The 15,393-nt window shown below is 56.1% G+C and overlaps 3 protein-coding genes across 4 annotated transcripts in view; 2 read left to right on the forward strand and 1 right to left on the reverse strand.

The window, feature by feature from the left end:
- allc (allantoicase) overlaps window positions 1-530 on the forward strand; it is a 3,415-nt gene extending 2,885 nt beyond the window's left edge. Inside the window, exons 10-11 of the mRNA XM_080490669.1 lie at window positions 11-129; window positions 216-530. Of these exons, the coding sequence (XP_080346795.1) occupies window positions 11-129; window positions 216-386 (290 nt within the window). The 3' untranslated portion in view covers window positions 387-530. The remainder of the gene's footprint in view (window positions 1-10; window positions 130-215) is intronic.
- A 430-nt stretch (window positions 531-960) lies between these two features.
- Window positions 961-1,953, forward strand: sox11b (SRY-box transcription factor 11b; the record flags this gene model as incomplete). Its single annotated transcript, XM_080490165.1, has 2 exons — window positions 961-1,481; window positions 1,653-1,953. The coding sequence occupies 2 exons, from the start codon at window positions 961-963 to the stop codon at window positions 1,951-1,953; spliced, it is 822 nt and encodes a 273-aa protein (XP_080346291.1).
- A 745-nt stretch (window positions 1,954-2,698) lies between these two features.
- Window positions 2,699-14,724, reverse strand: kidins220b (kinase D-interacting substrate 220b; the record flags this gene model as incomplete). Of its 2 annotated transcripts, XM_080490655.1 has the most annotated exons (28): window positions 2,699-5,301; window positions 5,508-5,738; window positions 5,815-5,913; window positions 6,516-6,653; window positions 7,567-7,671; window positions 8,318-8,553; window positions 8,633-8,811; window positions 8,903-9,065; window positions 9,292-9,436; window positions 9,530-9,615; window positions 9,743-9,986; window positions 10,072-10,212; window positions 10,297-10,586; window positions 10,678-10,829; window positions 11,010-11,175; window positions 11,308-11,487; window positions 11,593-11,757; window positions 12,535-12,712; window positions 12,788-12,886; window positions 12,960-13,058; window positions 13,135-13,233; window positions 13,328-13,525; window positions 13,588-13,686; window positions 13,794-13,895; window positions 13,992-14,090; window positions 14,206-14,304; window positions 14,403-14,501; window positions 14,593-14,724. In XM_080490655.1, the coding sequence occupies 28 exons, from the start codon at window positions 14,722-14,724 to the stop codon at window positions 4,168-4,170; spliced, it is 5,157 nt and encodes a 1,718-aa protein (XP_080346781.1). In that variant the 3' UTR covers window positions 2,699-4,167. The 2 variants fall into 2 exon arrangements, with proteins under 2 accessions (XP_080346781.1, XP_080346782.1); XM_080490656.1 differs by lacking the exon at window positions 7,567-7,671.
- Window positions 14,725-15,393: the final 669 nt, after the last annotated feature.

The following is a 15,393-nucleotide window of genomic DNA, read 5'->3' on the forward strand; positions in this document are numbered from 1 at the left end:
CCCTCCCCAGGTAACTACCCGGACTGGTGCCGGATCGAGGGCTGCAGTCTGACCCTGGAGGACGAGGTCTTGAGGATCCGGTCCGGCTGGGCGTCGGCGCGGTGGCAGACGCTCCTCCCCCCTCAGAAGGTGAAGCTCCTCCCCCCTCAGAAGGGCGCCGCCCCATCCTGTGAGGTCACGACCTTTCACTGCAACCTCTGTCCTCTGGCCCACAGCTCCGCCCTCATCACCGCCATCACTTCGGGGAGGCGGAGCTCACGCTGAGTCGACCAATCAGCCACGTCCGTGTCATCATGGCGCCGGACGGAGGAATCAGCCGCCTCCGGCTGTGGGGACGAATCGCCGCTGTCGCGGCCAATCAGGAGAGGGCGTCGTCCAAACTCTGAGCGGAGACGGACGGCGGCGTCCAAACTGAAGACTAACCCTAACCCACCATAAAGACCAATCAGCAAAAACATCAGATTATTTCTTCAACCATCGTTAAACTTGACTTCTTATTAAAGTAACGATTAAAGGGTTCCGTCGTTATTATCTTGGTTTGTTCTTCTTCTCTTTACTTCCTGTTTCTTTGATTTTTCTAGCGAGTTTCAGTAGAAAACAGTCCGAAGCAGATTCTGTTACGTGTCGACGGAGCCATTCCCTCACTCTCTTTATTTCTCCTATTAATCGTTAGAAAAGTGCAGATTTTGAAAACGTGACGTCATTTTCGCCAATTGGCCGATTTAGAAAAATATTAAGGTAAATACTGAGTCGCTGAATGCGGTCACTGGCGGTGGGCGGGGCCCTGCGCCGTCACACGTGTTGTGAATGGCTGAGGCCTCAGCGGAGGCGGGAAAGTGCTTGTGAAACTGTGCGCTGATTGGCTGGAGGCGGGGCCACGCGCAGGGGCAGCCGGTTATCAGCGCGGCCGGAGGCGGCGGGAGTAACCGGAGATCCGACCGGAGACACGCGGGACGCAACATGGTCCACTACCCGGAGCAGGTCGGAGCCGGGATCCACACCGGGTCCCGCGGGGAAAGCGGCCAGGCCAGGCCGGCCAGGCCGGCGGAGGGACACATCAAGCGGCCGATGAACGCCTTCATGGTGTGGTCCCGGACGGAGCGCCGGAGGATCATGGAGCGCTCCCCCTGCGAGCACAACGCCGAGATCTCCAAGCGGCTCGGGAGGCGCTGGCGGCTGCTGGACGAGGCCGAGAAGATTCCGTTCGTCCGGGAGGCGGAGCGGCTCCGGCGGCAGCACCGGGCCACCTACCCGGAATACAAGTACCGGCCCCGGAAGAAGCCCAAGCCGGACGGACAAGCGCCTTCCCCGGGGAAACCTCCCGGGCTGCCCGCCGAGAGGAGCAGCTCCAGACCCGCGGAGAAAACTCGTCCAGCCGCCGGGAGAGGGAGGAGAGCCGGTGGAGGCGGGGGAAGGGGCCGGTCCAGAAGCTCCGGCGGGGCGGGCGGCCACCTCCCTTTGGAGCCGCACGTGGAGCCCCGGTACCGGTACATTTCGACCAGCTCATCCTCGGAGGAGGAGGAGGAGGAGGAGGAGGAGGAAGAAGAAGAAGAAGAGGAGGAGGAGGAGACCCGCTGCTCCGTCAGCATGGAGCCGCGGAGCCCCTCGGCCGCCCCCGGAGCCCCCGGAGCCTCCGGCCGCCTCTTCTTCAGCCTCCTGGACTTCACCGGGCAGGAGGCCGGCCGCTCCCCCGCCTCCTCCTCCAGCGGCCCGCAGGACCTGGACGACCTCGCGGCGGAGGGGGGGGCGGACTTCACGCTGGGCTTCCTGGACGACCTGGACCCGGTCCCGGTCAGCCTGGCCCTAGTGGACCAGGACCTGGACTCCAGCTTCACGGAGGGAAGCCGCGGCTCGCACTTCGACTTCCCTGACCGCTGCACGCCGGAGCTCAGCGAGATGATCACCGGGGACTGGCTGGAGGCCGACTTCACCGACCTGGTCTTCACACACTGAGTGTGTGTGTGTGTGTGTGTGTGTGTGTGTGTGTGTGTGTGTGTGTGTGTGTGTGTGTGTGTGTGTGTGTGTGTGTGTGTGTGTGTGTGTGTGTGTGTGTGTGTGTGTGTGTGTGTGTGTGTGTGTGTGTGTGTGTGTGTGTGTGTGTGTGTGTGTGTGTGTGTGTGACCATCCTGCCTTGATAGTTTGAAGTTCCTGGTTTCTGTCCTTGTTTTTTGTGCAATAAAGTGAACCTCTTGTTTTTCTACCTTTTTGATATTAAACTGAATAAATCAGCTGGAACTGATTGGTCCTTCTGTTCTGGGCTCTGATTGGCTGAGCCCCATTTCCACAAACTTCTTTTTCTAAAAGTTTATCTTTGGGTTGTCATGGAAATGAATTTTGCTCAAAATCTTATTGAAGCTCAACTTTGAGATAAATCAAACTAGTCACCCGGCTGGAGGGAAACTGATGATTAGTAGTAGTAAATGTTGTAGAGTTTCTTTCTTACATTACCCAGAATGCCGCTCTGGGTGGAGCTGTTGAAGTTCCAGTCTCCACTTTACCTGGTGAATTACCACTTTACCTGGTGAATTACCACTTTCCTACCTTTAAAAGAAAAAAAAGCCAAACGGTTGGAACGCGTTCCTGTCAACAGGAAGTCCTGACTGGCCGCCAGTGCTGCTCCCTGAGGAACGCCAGCTGTAAAAGGTTTTGTGTGTGTGTGTGTGTGTGTGTAACCGAAACACAACAAAATCAGAACAATAAAACGTAACAACTTTTATTGGATTAATTTTTCACAATAAACTTCAGGCGGTCACATGACCCCAGAGGCTAAAGCTTGTACTCAAACATGCAACATTTCATTAAACAGACGTATGTTTCATAGTTAGAAGGTCAGATTGTTGATTAAAGTCGTCGAGAAGACAAAATATTTTAGTGTATTACATTACGAGCGTAAAGCTAGCATGAGTACGACGATTTCAAGATTTATTTTCACGTTATCAGAAGACAAAACACGGAACCAAACGTCACGACCGAACACCGCGAGATCTCTTCAAACACTAAATGGCAGAAACGCTAGCTAACGCTGATCGCTATGCTAGCTAACGCTGATCGCTGAACTAGTTAACGCTGATCGCTATGCTAGCTAACGCTGATCGCTATGCTAGCTAACGCTGATCGCTGAACTAGTTAACGCTGATAGCTATACTAGCTAACACTGATCGCTATGCTTGCTATCGCTGATTGCAACGTCAGCTAAATTTGATCGCAAGGCTCGCTAACACTGACTGCTACACGAGCTAACACTGATCGCGACACTAGCTAGTGTAGTACTCCAAACCACTCTTGATCTCAAGACCACATTTTCAAGGTCTGGACCCGGGTCAGGTGGTATTGGTCTGGACCCGGTCTCGGGTCGGTGGTCTTGACTGCAACACTATAGAGCTAATACTGATCGCAACACAAACATCGAAGATAAAATCACGAAATCTTGGACTGGAACTGGAAGAACGGAGTAAAAATGTGTTTGTTTGTTTGAGAATCATAAATTCTTTTCAACGATTTCGTATTGACGAATGTTTGGAAGCGAGATCGTGGAAAATCGTTCACTAATTACGACGTGAGGGCAGAACTTTTTGCGTTTGTCAGGAACAAACAACGCGTAGCTACATGCTAGCATCAAGACCGAATGTGAGCTCACGGTCGATTCCGTAAATCACAAATGAAAAAGTACTTCAGAGTTTTGTGTCCAGTTACTTCTCTCCTCAACTAACGATAATAATACCACAAATCACATCACAGCGTCACGACGTCCACATGCAGCTTCTAGAAGAATCTACGTCACCAAACTTCAACGAGTCTACGACACAAAAACTAGTCGTCCAGCAGCCACGGCTTGAACTCGACCGCCCGAACCCCGCCACCTGAACCCCACCGCCTGAACCCCACTACCCAACCCCACTACCTAACCCCACCGCCGGAACCCCACCGCCTGAACCCCACTACCTAACCCCACTACCTAACCCCACCGCCTGAACCCCACCGCCTGAACCCCACCGCCCGAACCCCACTACACAAGCCAAACTAAAAACCTCCTTCACACGGTTGGGTTTTGCCGGAGCAGGATGCTTGGCGCGCGGGGGGGTTGAGGGTTCCTGGCAGAGGGGAGGGGGGTGGAGTCGAGGGGTGGCTCCTGGAGGACTCTCTGCGCTCCCTGACTCTTCTCTGGACTCACAGGATGCTCTCACGCTCCTCGCCGAAGGTGACGGTGTCGGAGGACACGGTGCAGACCTCTGGGGGGTCCCCGGGCTTCAGGCCCCTCTTCAGGTGGACCACGCGGACGTTCTCGTTGTTGGGGCCGGGCCTGGTGCTGGTGGCCGGGACGTCTGGGGTGGTGGAGGAGGAGGTGGGTTCGGGGGTGGAGCCCTGCGGGGGCTGGCGGGCGTTGGTGTTGTTGTTGAGCGTGACGTTGCTGGGCGTGCGGTTGAGGTTGAAGGACCGGGACGAGGGCCAGCTCTCCTCTGGGCTGCTGGCCAGCAGGCTGCACTGGTCCTCGGAGCAGATGGACATGCGGGCCACTGCCGGGTCCTGCAGGCCGCTCAGGCTGCTGGGGAGGCCACGCTTCCTGGCCTGGGTCTCGTCGTCCAGCTCAATCAGGTTGGCACGTTCGAGCTGCGACAGGTCCGCCTCCTCGTCCTGCAGCGAGTGGTTTGGCGAGCTCTCGTTGGAGCGCACGCCGGAGTCGGACGAGTCCTTCTTGTCCAGCATGGCGTCTGACAGGTAGTCCTTCCCCTTGAGCGCCAGTGAGCCGCCGGGCAGCTTGGGGTCCGCCGCCTTGGGGCCGTCTTTGAGTAGGGAAGCGCTGTCCGACTCCTCCGACTCATCGTCGTCGCTGGTCAGCTTCTGGTAGCGCAAGCCTCCGCCGGCCTTCAGCTTGAGGTCGGCGGCGGCGCCCTGGAACAGCCCGCCGCGTTCAGCCGAGCTCTTGCGGCTGAGCAGCGACTTGGAGGATCCGTGTTCGCCCTTCTCGTCTTCCTCTGTGATCGGGTCCAGAGCGTCCACGTTGGAGAAGTCGCCGCTGTCCACCGCCGGCTTGCCGCCCCTCTTGGCAAAGGACTTGCGTCCGTCTTGTTCGGTGCCATCCTTGCTCTTGTCCTCGCCGGATGATGTCATGAAGTGTCCCGGCTGTGGTTGGACGGGCTTCTCCCCTCCCCCGCCGCCCATCTCCAGCTGCGCCATCTGGGCGATGTACTCCTGGTAGGCGTCGCGGTACTCGGACTGCTGCCGGTCCGTCAGCTTGGCGATGTCGTTGGACGACTCCTGAGAGTTCAGGCTGTTCATGCTGGCGGTTCTGTGAGCGCCACCCTGAGGACGGCGGAGGAGGAACGTCAGCTGACAACCACCGGGGTCAAAGGTCAACACAACTCATCGTTTCACAAATCTTCCTTTCGTCATACGCTACACAGACAAAACTGATTCAACCGGATTCGAAACTGGAGACAAAATCCACCGTGTGGATTCAGGGGCACGTCTGAACACCACCGCCTGTGTCACGGGACTCTGGTACGTACCATCCACTGCATGTTCGCGTGCCGTGCCGACTCGTCCAGTCCCACGGTGCTCAGCTCCTCGAAGCTCAGGTTGAAGTTGTACATCGGCGACGTGTCCGAGTTGGCGGCGCCGGCGAGGGGCGGAGCCGCGGCGCGGCGCCCCACCTCGGTGGCTCCGCCGGCAACGCTGCCTTGCTCGCTTGCGGCTTCCTCGTGCAGAACCTGGCTCTCCATGTGACGCATGTCGAGAACCTGCGGAGGAGGAGGAGGAGCGCGGTCAGGGCTCGGCGGGTCGGCGTTCGATTCCCAGACAGAGCGCTTCACTGACCGTGGCTCTGAACAGCTGCCAGTCGCCAAAGTTCATGTTCATCTCCTTCTTCAGCTCGTCGATGTTACACTGAGACAAAACTCTGCCGTTCACATTGGCCTGAAGCACAGACAGGATTCAGTCGGGGCAGTGCAGTGGTACGGTGGTACAGTGGAGTGGTCATGCAGTGGAGCAGTGGTACAGTGGAGTGGTCATGCAGTGGAGCAATGGTACAGTGGAGTGGTCGTGTGGTGGTACAATGCATTGGTCATGCGGGTGGTACAATGGAGTGGTCATACGGTGGTACAATGGAGTGGTCATGCAGTGGAGCAGTGGTACAGTGGAGTGGTCATGCAGTGGTAGGGTGGAGTGGTTATGCAGGGGAGCGGTCATGCAATGGAGCAGTGGCACAGTGAAGTGGTCATGTGGTGGTACAATAGAGTGGTCATGCGGTGGTACAATGCATTGGTCATGCAGTGGAGCAGTGGTACAGTGGAGTGGTCGTGTGGTGGTACAATGCATTGGTCATGCGGTGGTACAATGCATTGGTCATGCGGGTGGTACAATGGAGTGGTCATGCAGTGGAGCAATGGAGTCGTCATGTAGTGGTATGATGAGTGGTCATGCAGTGGTAGGGTGGAGTGGTTATGCAGGGGATTGGTCATGCAGTGGAGCAGTGGAACAGTGGAGTGGTCATGCGGCGGTGCGGTGGACTCCCTGACCTTCCTGATGGTGGCGCTGTACTGTCCCATCATGCTCTGGTCGATGCCCTCGATCAGCCGGACGCGTTCGCACATGGACTCGGTGGTCATGGAGCTGAGGAGGACGGACGGAGCAGCCGACACCACCGAGGCAGAGCCCTGCACACACGACACACGGTTCGATTCCCAGAGTTCAGTGAGAGGAGCTACAGTGCGTCAACAATCAGACACAAACAAACAATGAAAAACAAACAAACAGTGGATTCCGTCTTCTTCACTTCCTGCGGTTCTTTTCCTTCCAGTTTTTTAACTCAGAGTAAACTAACCTCAGACTGAATTAAATTGAGACTAAACTCAACAGACTAATCTAAACTCAAACTAAAACAAACTCAGAATAAACTAAACTCAAGAGTAAAAACTGATTAAATAAAGATAAAGTGAGTAAACTTGCAGTTTTGATTGTTACTTTAAAAGTTGGACGAAGTGGAGAGTCGATGAAATACCAGATTTATTTTGAAAGACAAACTCTTAGACTGCAGACAGACGAATCAACAGACAGATCGACAGACACAACGACAGACAGAACGACAGACACAACGACAGACAGAACAACAGACACAACGACAGACACAACGACAGACACAATGACAGACAGACGCTGGCTGAGAACATGAAACCGAATCTTGAGAGAAACTCAAACTTATGAAAGTTGAACACACTGATCAATGAAAACATTTTGATGAAGTCGCGCTGATCTTCGCTTGACTCCTTCGCCACAAAGTCGGAAGTGGGAAACACACACGCTGGCAAAGTAGGAACTTCCCATATGGAGGGAAAAAACGTTCCTTTATGAGAGGTTTATTACTTCATGGTACCTTTTGTCAAACTGACCAGTTGTCCAAAGTGGTAACTTTCCCATTTCCCAGCCGAATGAGGCACCGTGGCACTTCCTGTTCCCTCTCAATTCCCCTTTCCCTTCATACACTTCCTGTCTCTGGTCACTTCCTGTCTCCTGTCACTTCCTGTCTCTGGTCACTTCCTGTATCTGGTATCTTCCTGTGGTGGTACTCACGGGTGTGGCGGAGTCTCGGCCTCTAGCAGGCGGCCGTGGATGGAGGTGAGGGGGAGGAGCCATAAAGGGGCGTGGCAGCTGGTAAAGGTGGAGGGGGAAATATGGCTGAGGGGGGAGGGGGGGAGGGGGAGGACAAAATCAAAATGATGCTGATGGAGACAAAACAGAGAGTGAAGCTCAACATCTGGAAACGTCTACACATCTGGAAAGACTTTTCCTCCTCGAAGATCATATTATAGAGCATCTTCCTCCTCTAACATCCAGATTATAGAGCATCTTCCTCCTCCAACATCAGATTATAGAGAATCTTCCTTCTCTAACATCAGATTATAGAGCATCTTCCTCCTCTAACATCAGATTATAGAGAATCTTCCTTCTCTAATATCCAGATTATAGAGCATCATCCTACTCTAACATCAGATTAAAGAGAATCTTCCTTCTCTAATATCCAGATTATAGAGCATCTTCCTCCTCTAACATCAGATTATAGAGAATCTTCCTTCTCTAACATCAGATTATAGAACATCTTCCTCCTCTAACTGCTGTAACAGCCATGTGACCAACCCAAGAACTTGATCAAGTAACTAGTTACTTTTGTTTAGCAATAACTGGTAATGTAACTAACTACTCGACCACCAAAGTTAATCTGAATGTGTTTGTCCGTGATTGGCCGACGGCTGAGCTTCACTCTCAAACTGAAGATGAGTAAGTCGATGACATCATGGCGCCGGTGGGTGGAGCCTGCTCTCACCCGGTTGTAGAAGGGGTGTTGCGGCCCAGCAGAGCCGCTGAAGTAGCTGCTGATTGGCTGAGGGGAGGCCACGCCCCCCGTCGGAGGGGGGAAGGGCCCGCTGAAGGACGCCGATGGAGACATGGCCGACGACACCTGGCTGTACATGGAGATGGGGCGGGGCTGAGCCTCCTGCAAGGGGAGGGGCGGGTAAGGGGCTCCGCCCACATTCATCTGCTCCCGAGCGGCTCGCACATCTGGATCAGAGAGGGGAAACCATCAGTACTGTGGTGACATCACCACGGTAACAGAGAGGCCGCCCCGGTAACGGCGTACCTGCGATAATCTCCCTCAGTTTGGGGTCCAGGTTGACGGTGCAGGGCAGGAAGGTCCGGACATCGCGGGCCGTCAGAACTGGCGTCCGAGACGACAGGAAGACCTCGAAGCTCCGCACGTCTCCGTCGATCTCCAACAGAGGCTCCACGTCCTTCGTGGTGGGAATGTTCTTCAATACTCTGAGGACGGAGACAGCGGGACGGCTCAGCAGCAGCAACGACAACTTCTACACCAGCATGAAGAACAGCCTGAACAACAGGCGGACGGAACCTCTCGTAGATGGTCTTGAGAGGACTCTGGTCCGGGACTCCGTCCGTCTCCTCCAGGTACAGCAGCAGCCAGGAGGTTCTGTAGGGCCACTGCTCCGTCAGGTGGATCCACGACGCCAAGCGGTCCCAGCTGAACACGATCTGATTGGCTCGTAGCAGACGGCCTGCAGCGGGGGGGGGGGGGGGGGGGGGGGGGGGGGGGGGCATTGTTAGGAGGAGGAGGAGGAGGAGTTAGAGTAGGAGCAGGAGGAGGAGGAGGAGGAGGAGTTAGAGTAGGAGGAGCAGGAGGAGGAGGAGTTAGAGTAGGAGCAGGAGGAGGAGGAGGAGTTAGAGTAGGAGGAGCAGGAGGAGCAGGAGGAGCAGGAGTTACAGGAGGTGCAGCAGCCTCACCCGTCACTGACACGATGTTCAGCAGCCTCCTCATGGTCTGAGGACTGATGTCGTTGAACCAATCCTCCGTCACCATCAGCTTCGTCAGGTCGAACGACATCTGACGAGTCACCGAGCGCTGCACCTGTCTGCGGCGGTACGTGTCCTGGACGACAGGCCACGGGTCAAAGGTCACACACAGGTCTGTCTGTCTCTCTCTCTCACACACTCTCTCTCTCTCTCTCTCTCTCTCTCTCACCCTCCGGTTCAGCGTCGTCTTGCTGCCAAACTTTAATTCTCCCAAACTGTGCTGAGACAGTTTCCTGTCCAGCTCCTCGTGCCATCCTGCGCGCGCGCACACACACACACACACACACACACACACACACACACACACATACACACACACACACACAGGTGAGCTGTGTTAGCATTGCAGCTAGCGTGTCTCTGCGCGTGTTGCCGCGGTTACCGTCGGTGCTGGCGGAATCCCCGTTGGCGGGCACGGTGGCGGCGGCACACATCTTCCTGGCGCTGGAGAGCCCGCGGCTGTTGAGGAAGACGGGCAGGTGCACGATGTTCCTCATGTAGTCGTGGCCGTTGATGTTGGAGTCGCGCAGGACGCTGTTCAGGTTCTGGTTGATGGCCTTGATGATGATGTGCGGGTCGCTGGCGAAGATGGAGATGAACGGCCCTTTGGAGAACAGGACGCGGACCTGAGGGCAAGAGAGCAGCACGCCGTCAGAGGCCACGCCCCCGCACGCCGCCAGCGGGAAGAAAGAACCCCCCCCCCCCCCTTACCGTGTCCAGCATCTGCAGCACTCGGTCCTGCTCGCAGGAGTCCAGTCCATCGATGACGACGGCGAGTCGCGTCTGATGCTGCGTAAAGCCGTCGATCGTCTTCGTCATCCGAGACATGAGGTCCACCTCCGACTTCAACACCTGGGGGGTGGGGGTGGGGCTCACTGTGAGACCTGAACATTCAAAACAACTTCACCCTCCCCCCTCCCCCACCACCGCCACCACCTTCATGAAGCCCTCGCTCTTCAGCTTGTGCATCCTGTTGGCGGCGCTGTGGAGCCTCTTCCTCTGCGAGTGTAGCACCGAGTCGGTGACCTGCCACCAGGTCCTGCAGTTCAGGAGCAGGGCCAGGCCCACCACGCCGCCCACGCCCACCAGCACGCCGTTCACTTTGTGGTTCTCGCCGTCCACCCGGAACACGGCCAGCAGCGCCAGGCCGGCCAGCAGGCAGGACAGGACCAGGGCGAAGACCACAAAGGACGGCACGCAGCACGTCTTCTTCCACTTCCTCTTCCCTGGAGGGCGGAGGAAACACACCACAGCTGCATCACACGCCACACATCGCCGCCGCCCACAAGAACCGCCCCCTCCCGGTGCCGCCCTCACCTTGTGTCTCCTCGGTCTTGAACACTCGGAACAGACGCGTGGCGAGGAAGCCGAACTCTCTCTCACAGGCGTCCGACAGCGTGGCGATCATCTCCGCCATCGACGTCTCTCCTCCGACACTTGACAGACGGTTGTAGTCCGTGAACAGGAACCTGCAGATGCAACGTCAGAGGATGTCAAGGAGACATGATGGAGACAGAGGGACATGATGGAGACAGGGAGAAACTAGAGGGACATGATGGAGAAACAAGAAGGACATGATGGAGAAACTAGAGGGACATGATGGAGACAGGGAGAAACTAGATGGACATGATGGAGACACGAGCTGTTACCTGACAGGCAGAGCCCTGGTACTCTGCTCTGGGAGCTCCGGCGGGTTGACGAACATCAGCTTCAGCAGCAGCTCCAAATATCCAACATGGCGGGCGAGCCGCGTGCTCAGAAGCCACGCCCATGTCCAGCTGTCCCCCTCCCGACGCCCGCCGAAGTACACCACCACTGAAACAACATCATCATTAACATCAAAGCTCCGTCGTAAAAAACGTGAGACACCAGGACCAAAGTTACAGTGGTTTCTAAAAGTCTGGTTCTACAGGTTCTGGTTCTACAGGTTCTGCCTGAAGTCCTCACCGAAGAAGAGGTAGAGCAGAGCCAGCAGACTGAGCGAAACAGCCACGGCCAGTTTTGGGTCGACGGAGAAACCGAGGACGACGGCGACGGAGCCACAGAGCAGCAGGGACAGGAAGACCAGCAGCCAGGAGAACTGGAACAGAGGGTCGATCTGCTGGCCCGCAAAGGTCTTCATCTCATCTGGAGGGGGGGGGGGGGGGGGGGGGTCAGTATCTCTTACAGTCAAGATTGATGCCGGATTTTATTAAATATATAAACATGTGTGTGTGTGTGTGTGAGATTCACCCTCCAGCTTCTTGAGCAGGAAGCTCTTGCCGCTCCCCCACTGGGCGTAGAGTCCCACACAGATCGGAGGCTGCATGGTCGGTTCACTCAGGATGTCGGCCAGCGCCGAGCTGTACAGGTCGTATCCCAGCATGTCTCCGTCTGTCTCTGAGGGGGACAGGTGTCCTGGAGGATAGGAGACACTATGTTAAAGGGGGGGACAGGTGCCCTGGGGGGGGGGGGACTGTGTTGAAGGGGGGGCTGCAGTCTGTCAGGGACTCTATCTTTCAATCACTAAAGCTTTGCATCCTCTACCTCCTCCACCTTCTCTCCACCTCCCCCTTGCCTCCTCTCCACCTCCTCCCTGCTTCCTCTCCACCTCCCCCTTGCCTCCTCTCCACCTCCTCCATGCCTCATCCACCTCCTCCATGCCTCATCCACCTCCTCCACCTCCTCCCTGCTTCCTCTCCACCTCCCCCTTGCCTCCTCTCCACCTCCCCCTTGCCTCCTCTCCACCTCCTCCATGCCTCATCCACCTCCTCCACGCTTCCTCTCCACCTTCTCTCCACCTCCCTCTTGCCTCCTCTCCACCTCTTCTCTGCCTGCTCCACCTCCTCCCTGCTTCCTCTCCACCTCCCCCCGCCTCCTCTCCACCTCCTCCCTGCTTCCTCTCCACCTCCCCCTTGCCTCCTCTCCACCTCCTCCATGCCTCATCCACCTCCTCCACGCTTCCTCTCCACCTTCTCTCCACCTCCCCCTTGCCTTCTCTCCACCTCTTCCCTGCCTGCTCCGCCTCCTCCCTGCTTCCTCTCCACCTCCTCCGCCTCCTCCCTGCCTCCTTTCCACCTCCCCCCTGCCTCCGTCGCCTCCTCTCCACCTCTCTGCCTTCTCTCCACCTCCCCCCTCTACCTCCTCCACCTCCCCCCCGCCTCTCGGTGTGTGTCGCAGTGCCGCCAGTCGTACGTGCTCCAAAGATCTGGGTGAGGATGCTCTTCTGGTGGCTGCAGTCGATGTTGTAGGGCGTCTCGGCCGCCTTGTTGGGTCGATACAACAATCGTCCGTCTTTGGGGTTTCGGAGCAGCAGCTCGGCGAGGCGGCGGCTGCGGCCGCGGATGGCGATGTGCAGCGGCGTGTCGCCTTTCTGAGGAGACATGGAGAGCAGGGCTCAGCGCTCGTTCTCACACACGGACGGCGGTTGTGACTTTAGGGTTCTCACCTTGTCCACAGCCGACACTTTGGCTCCTTTGTCCAGCAGCAGCTCCACGATCTCGATGTTCCTCATCTTGGTGGCTTTGATCAGCGGAGTCTCTCCGTCCTGAACCATGCACACCGTTAGATACACACCAACTACACCATGACGGCGTGTGTGTGGAGTTCGGGTGTCTCACCTTGGTGCAGGTCTCGGTGTCGGGGTTACACTGCAGGATGTCTCTCACCATGGTGGCATTTCCTTTCTCCACGGCCCAGTACAGTGCCGTCTTATTCTCCTGGAGACAACAACCGCAACCACCATGACAACAATCATAACAACAACCGGCCACCAGGACGCCACCTGACACGTACCTGTCCTCTGATGTCAATGTCTGCATATTTGTGCAGCAGCGCTCGGACGATCTCCACGTGTCCGCCTCTCACCGCTCCGATCAACACAGTGTCCCCGCTCTGGAACACCAAATGACAGGTCAGAGGGCGACGCCCCCCCTACCGACGGGTCAGAGGCCAACGCCCCCACAGTCCTGCTCTGCAGCGCTCTCACCCGGTCCGGGATGTTGACGTAGGTTCCGGCGTCCAGCAGGTCCTGGACGATCTCGGTGAAGCCCTCCTTGGCGGCGATCATCAGCGCCGTGTTGCCGTCTTTGTCCGTCATGTTGACGTTGGGGTTCCTCTTCAGCAGCTCCTTCACCACCTCCGTGTAGCCGCCGCGCACCGCCACGATCAGCGCCGTCATGGAGTTCTGTAGGGACACGGTATCACACGGTGTTCCTGTGTGTGTGTGTGTGTGTGTGTGTGTCATACCGCCCCCTCCTGGTCCACATCGGCTCCATTCTCCAGAAGATGCATCACACAGTCAAAGTGTCCTTTTCTGGAGGCCCAGATCAACGGAGTGGTCCCATACTGCAACACACACACACACACACACAAATTCATGAATAAAACAAATAATCATGTCAATACAATTTCAATCAACAGGTGTGTAGTGGTGTGTAGCTGTGGTTGTGTACCTTGTCAGAACAGTTGACTTTGGCTCCGTTCTCCAAGAGAACTTTGACGATGTGTGCGTGTCCTCGACCGGCAGCCCAGATGATGGGATACACACTGTATTGCTGCGAGGAAGAGGAGGAGGAGGAAGGCTCAGGCTGCTGGTCTGAGGGTGTGTGTGTGTGTGTGTGTGTGTGTGTATGTGTGTGTGTGTGTGATACCTGTCCCGTGGTGTTGGGGTTGGCTCCGTGCTCCAGCAGCAGCTCAGTGACGTCGTCCCGACCTTTATAGGCCGACCACATGAGGGCGGTCCACCCTCCCTGAAACACACACACACACACACACACACACACACACACACACACACACACACACACACACAGTGAGGCAGGCACTGGGTGAGGGACTACATTTCCCATGATGCTCTGCTCTCACCATGTCCCTGTGCTCGATGTAGGCGCTGTTGTCCAGCAGCTCCTTCACCACGTCCATGTGTCCTTCTTTAGCTGCACAGATCAGAGCCGACCAGCAGTCCTGACCAGAGAGAGAGGTGTTACCACGGTGACGGGGCCGTATCCCGGCAACCACCGCATCCCCCAACATCCCACCAACCACCGCACCCCCGCCCTCACCACGTCGTCCAGGTTGACGTTGGCTCCTCTCCTGATGAGCTCCTGAATGATCTCCAGACTGCCCTGCTCAGCCGCCAGCATGAGGGGCGTCTGACCGTTCTGTAAACAAACAAACAAACAAACAAACAGGTAAACACAGCAGGAGGGAGGTCTGACTGTGTGAGTGTGTGAGACTGTATGTGTGACTCACGTCGCTGCGTCCGTCCACCTCCTTGAAGCGGTCCAGGTGTGACCTCAGAGCAGAAAGGTTCTCGTCCTCCACGTAGCTGAAAAGGTTCTGGATGGCCAGAGTGGTCATCTTGATGGAGGTGGTGGTGTCCATGTCTGCAGGTCAGTGGGCCTGAGGGGACAACAACAACGTGAACTACAACGTCTGCAGGTCAGTGGGCCTGAGGGGTGTGGAGGTCTGTGGCGTGCTGCTGCAATAATTTCTACGGCCTTTGGGGGTACCGTGACCCCCCCACCGGCCACACCCATCACTGCCACTTGTGAGAGCCGTCACCGTGGAGACTGACTGCCGTCGCCGTGGTAACAGCTTCCACAGAGCAGCATCCATCACACTGAAGGACTCCACAGTGGTCGTCTCTCACAGGAACATTTTACAAAAGCAAGTCAGACAGTTTGTTATCAGAACGTTCAAGAAGAGCAGAAGCTCTACGAAGCTCTACGAAGCTCTACGAAGCTCCTGCGCCTCAGAGCTGTGGCGTTCCTCAAGGCACTGTACTGGAGCCCCCCCCCCCATTCTGAATGAATGAAATGTTTTTGTGAACGAAGAGAGAAACTTCTTTCTCTTTATCAATAAACTGATTTCCCATGGATTAATCTTTTTTCGAGATAAATTTCTGAATAAATTAGATTATGATTTATTTATTTTTTTCAAATGAGAACAAACATCCAGAAAACCTCTGGAAGAAAAAAACACCTGATTGATCTAAACCAGGAAATGAACGTCGACTAATCTTATTGATAACATATCAGAGGAGTCACCTTC

The sequence above is a fragment of the Lipophrys pholis genome (assembly GCF_963383615.2).
Source record: "Lipophrys pholis genome assembly, chromosome: 21".
In the NCBI taxonomy this organism is placed as follows: Eukaryota; Metazoa; Chordata; class Actinopteri; order Blenniiformes; family Blenniidae; genus Lipophrys; species Lipophrys pholis.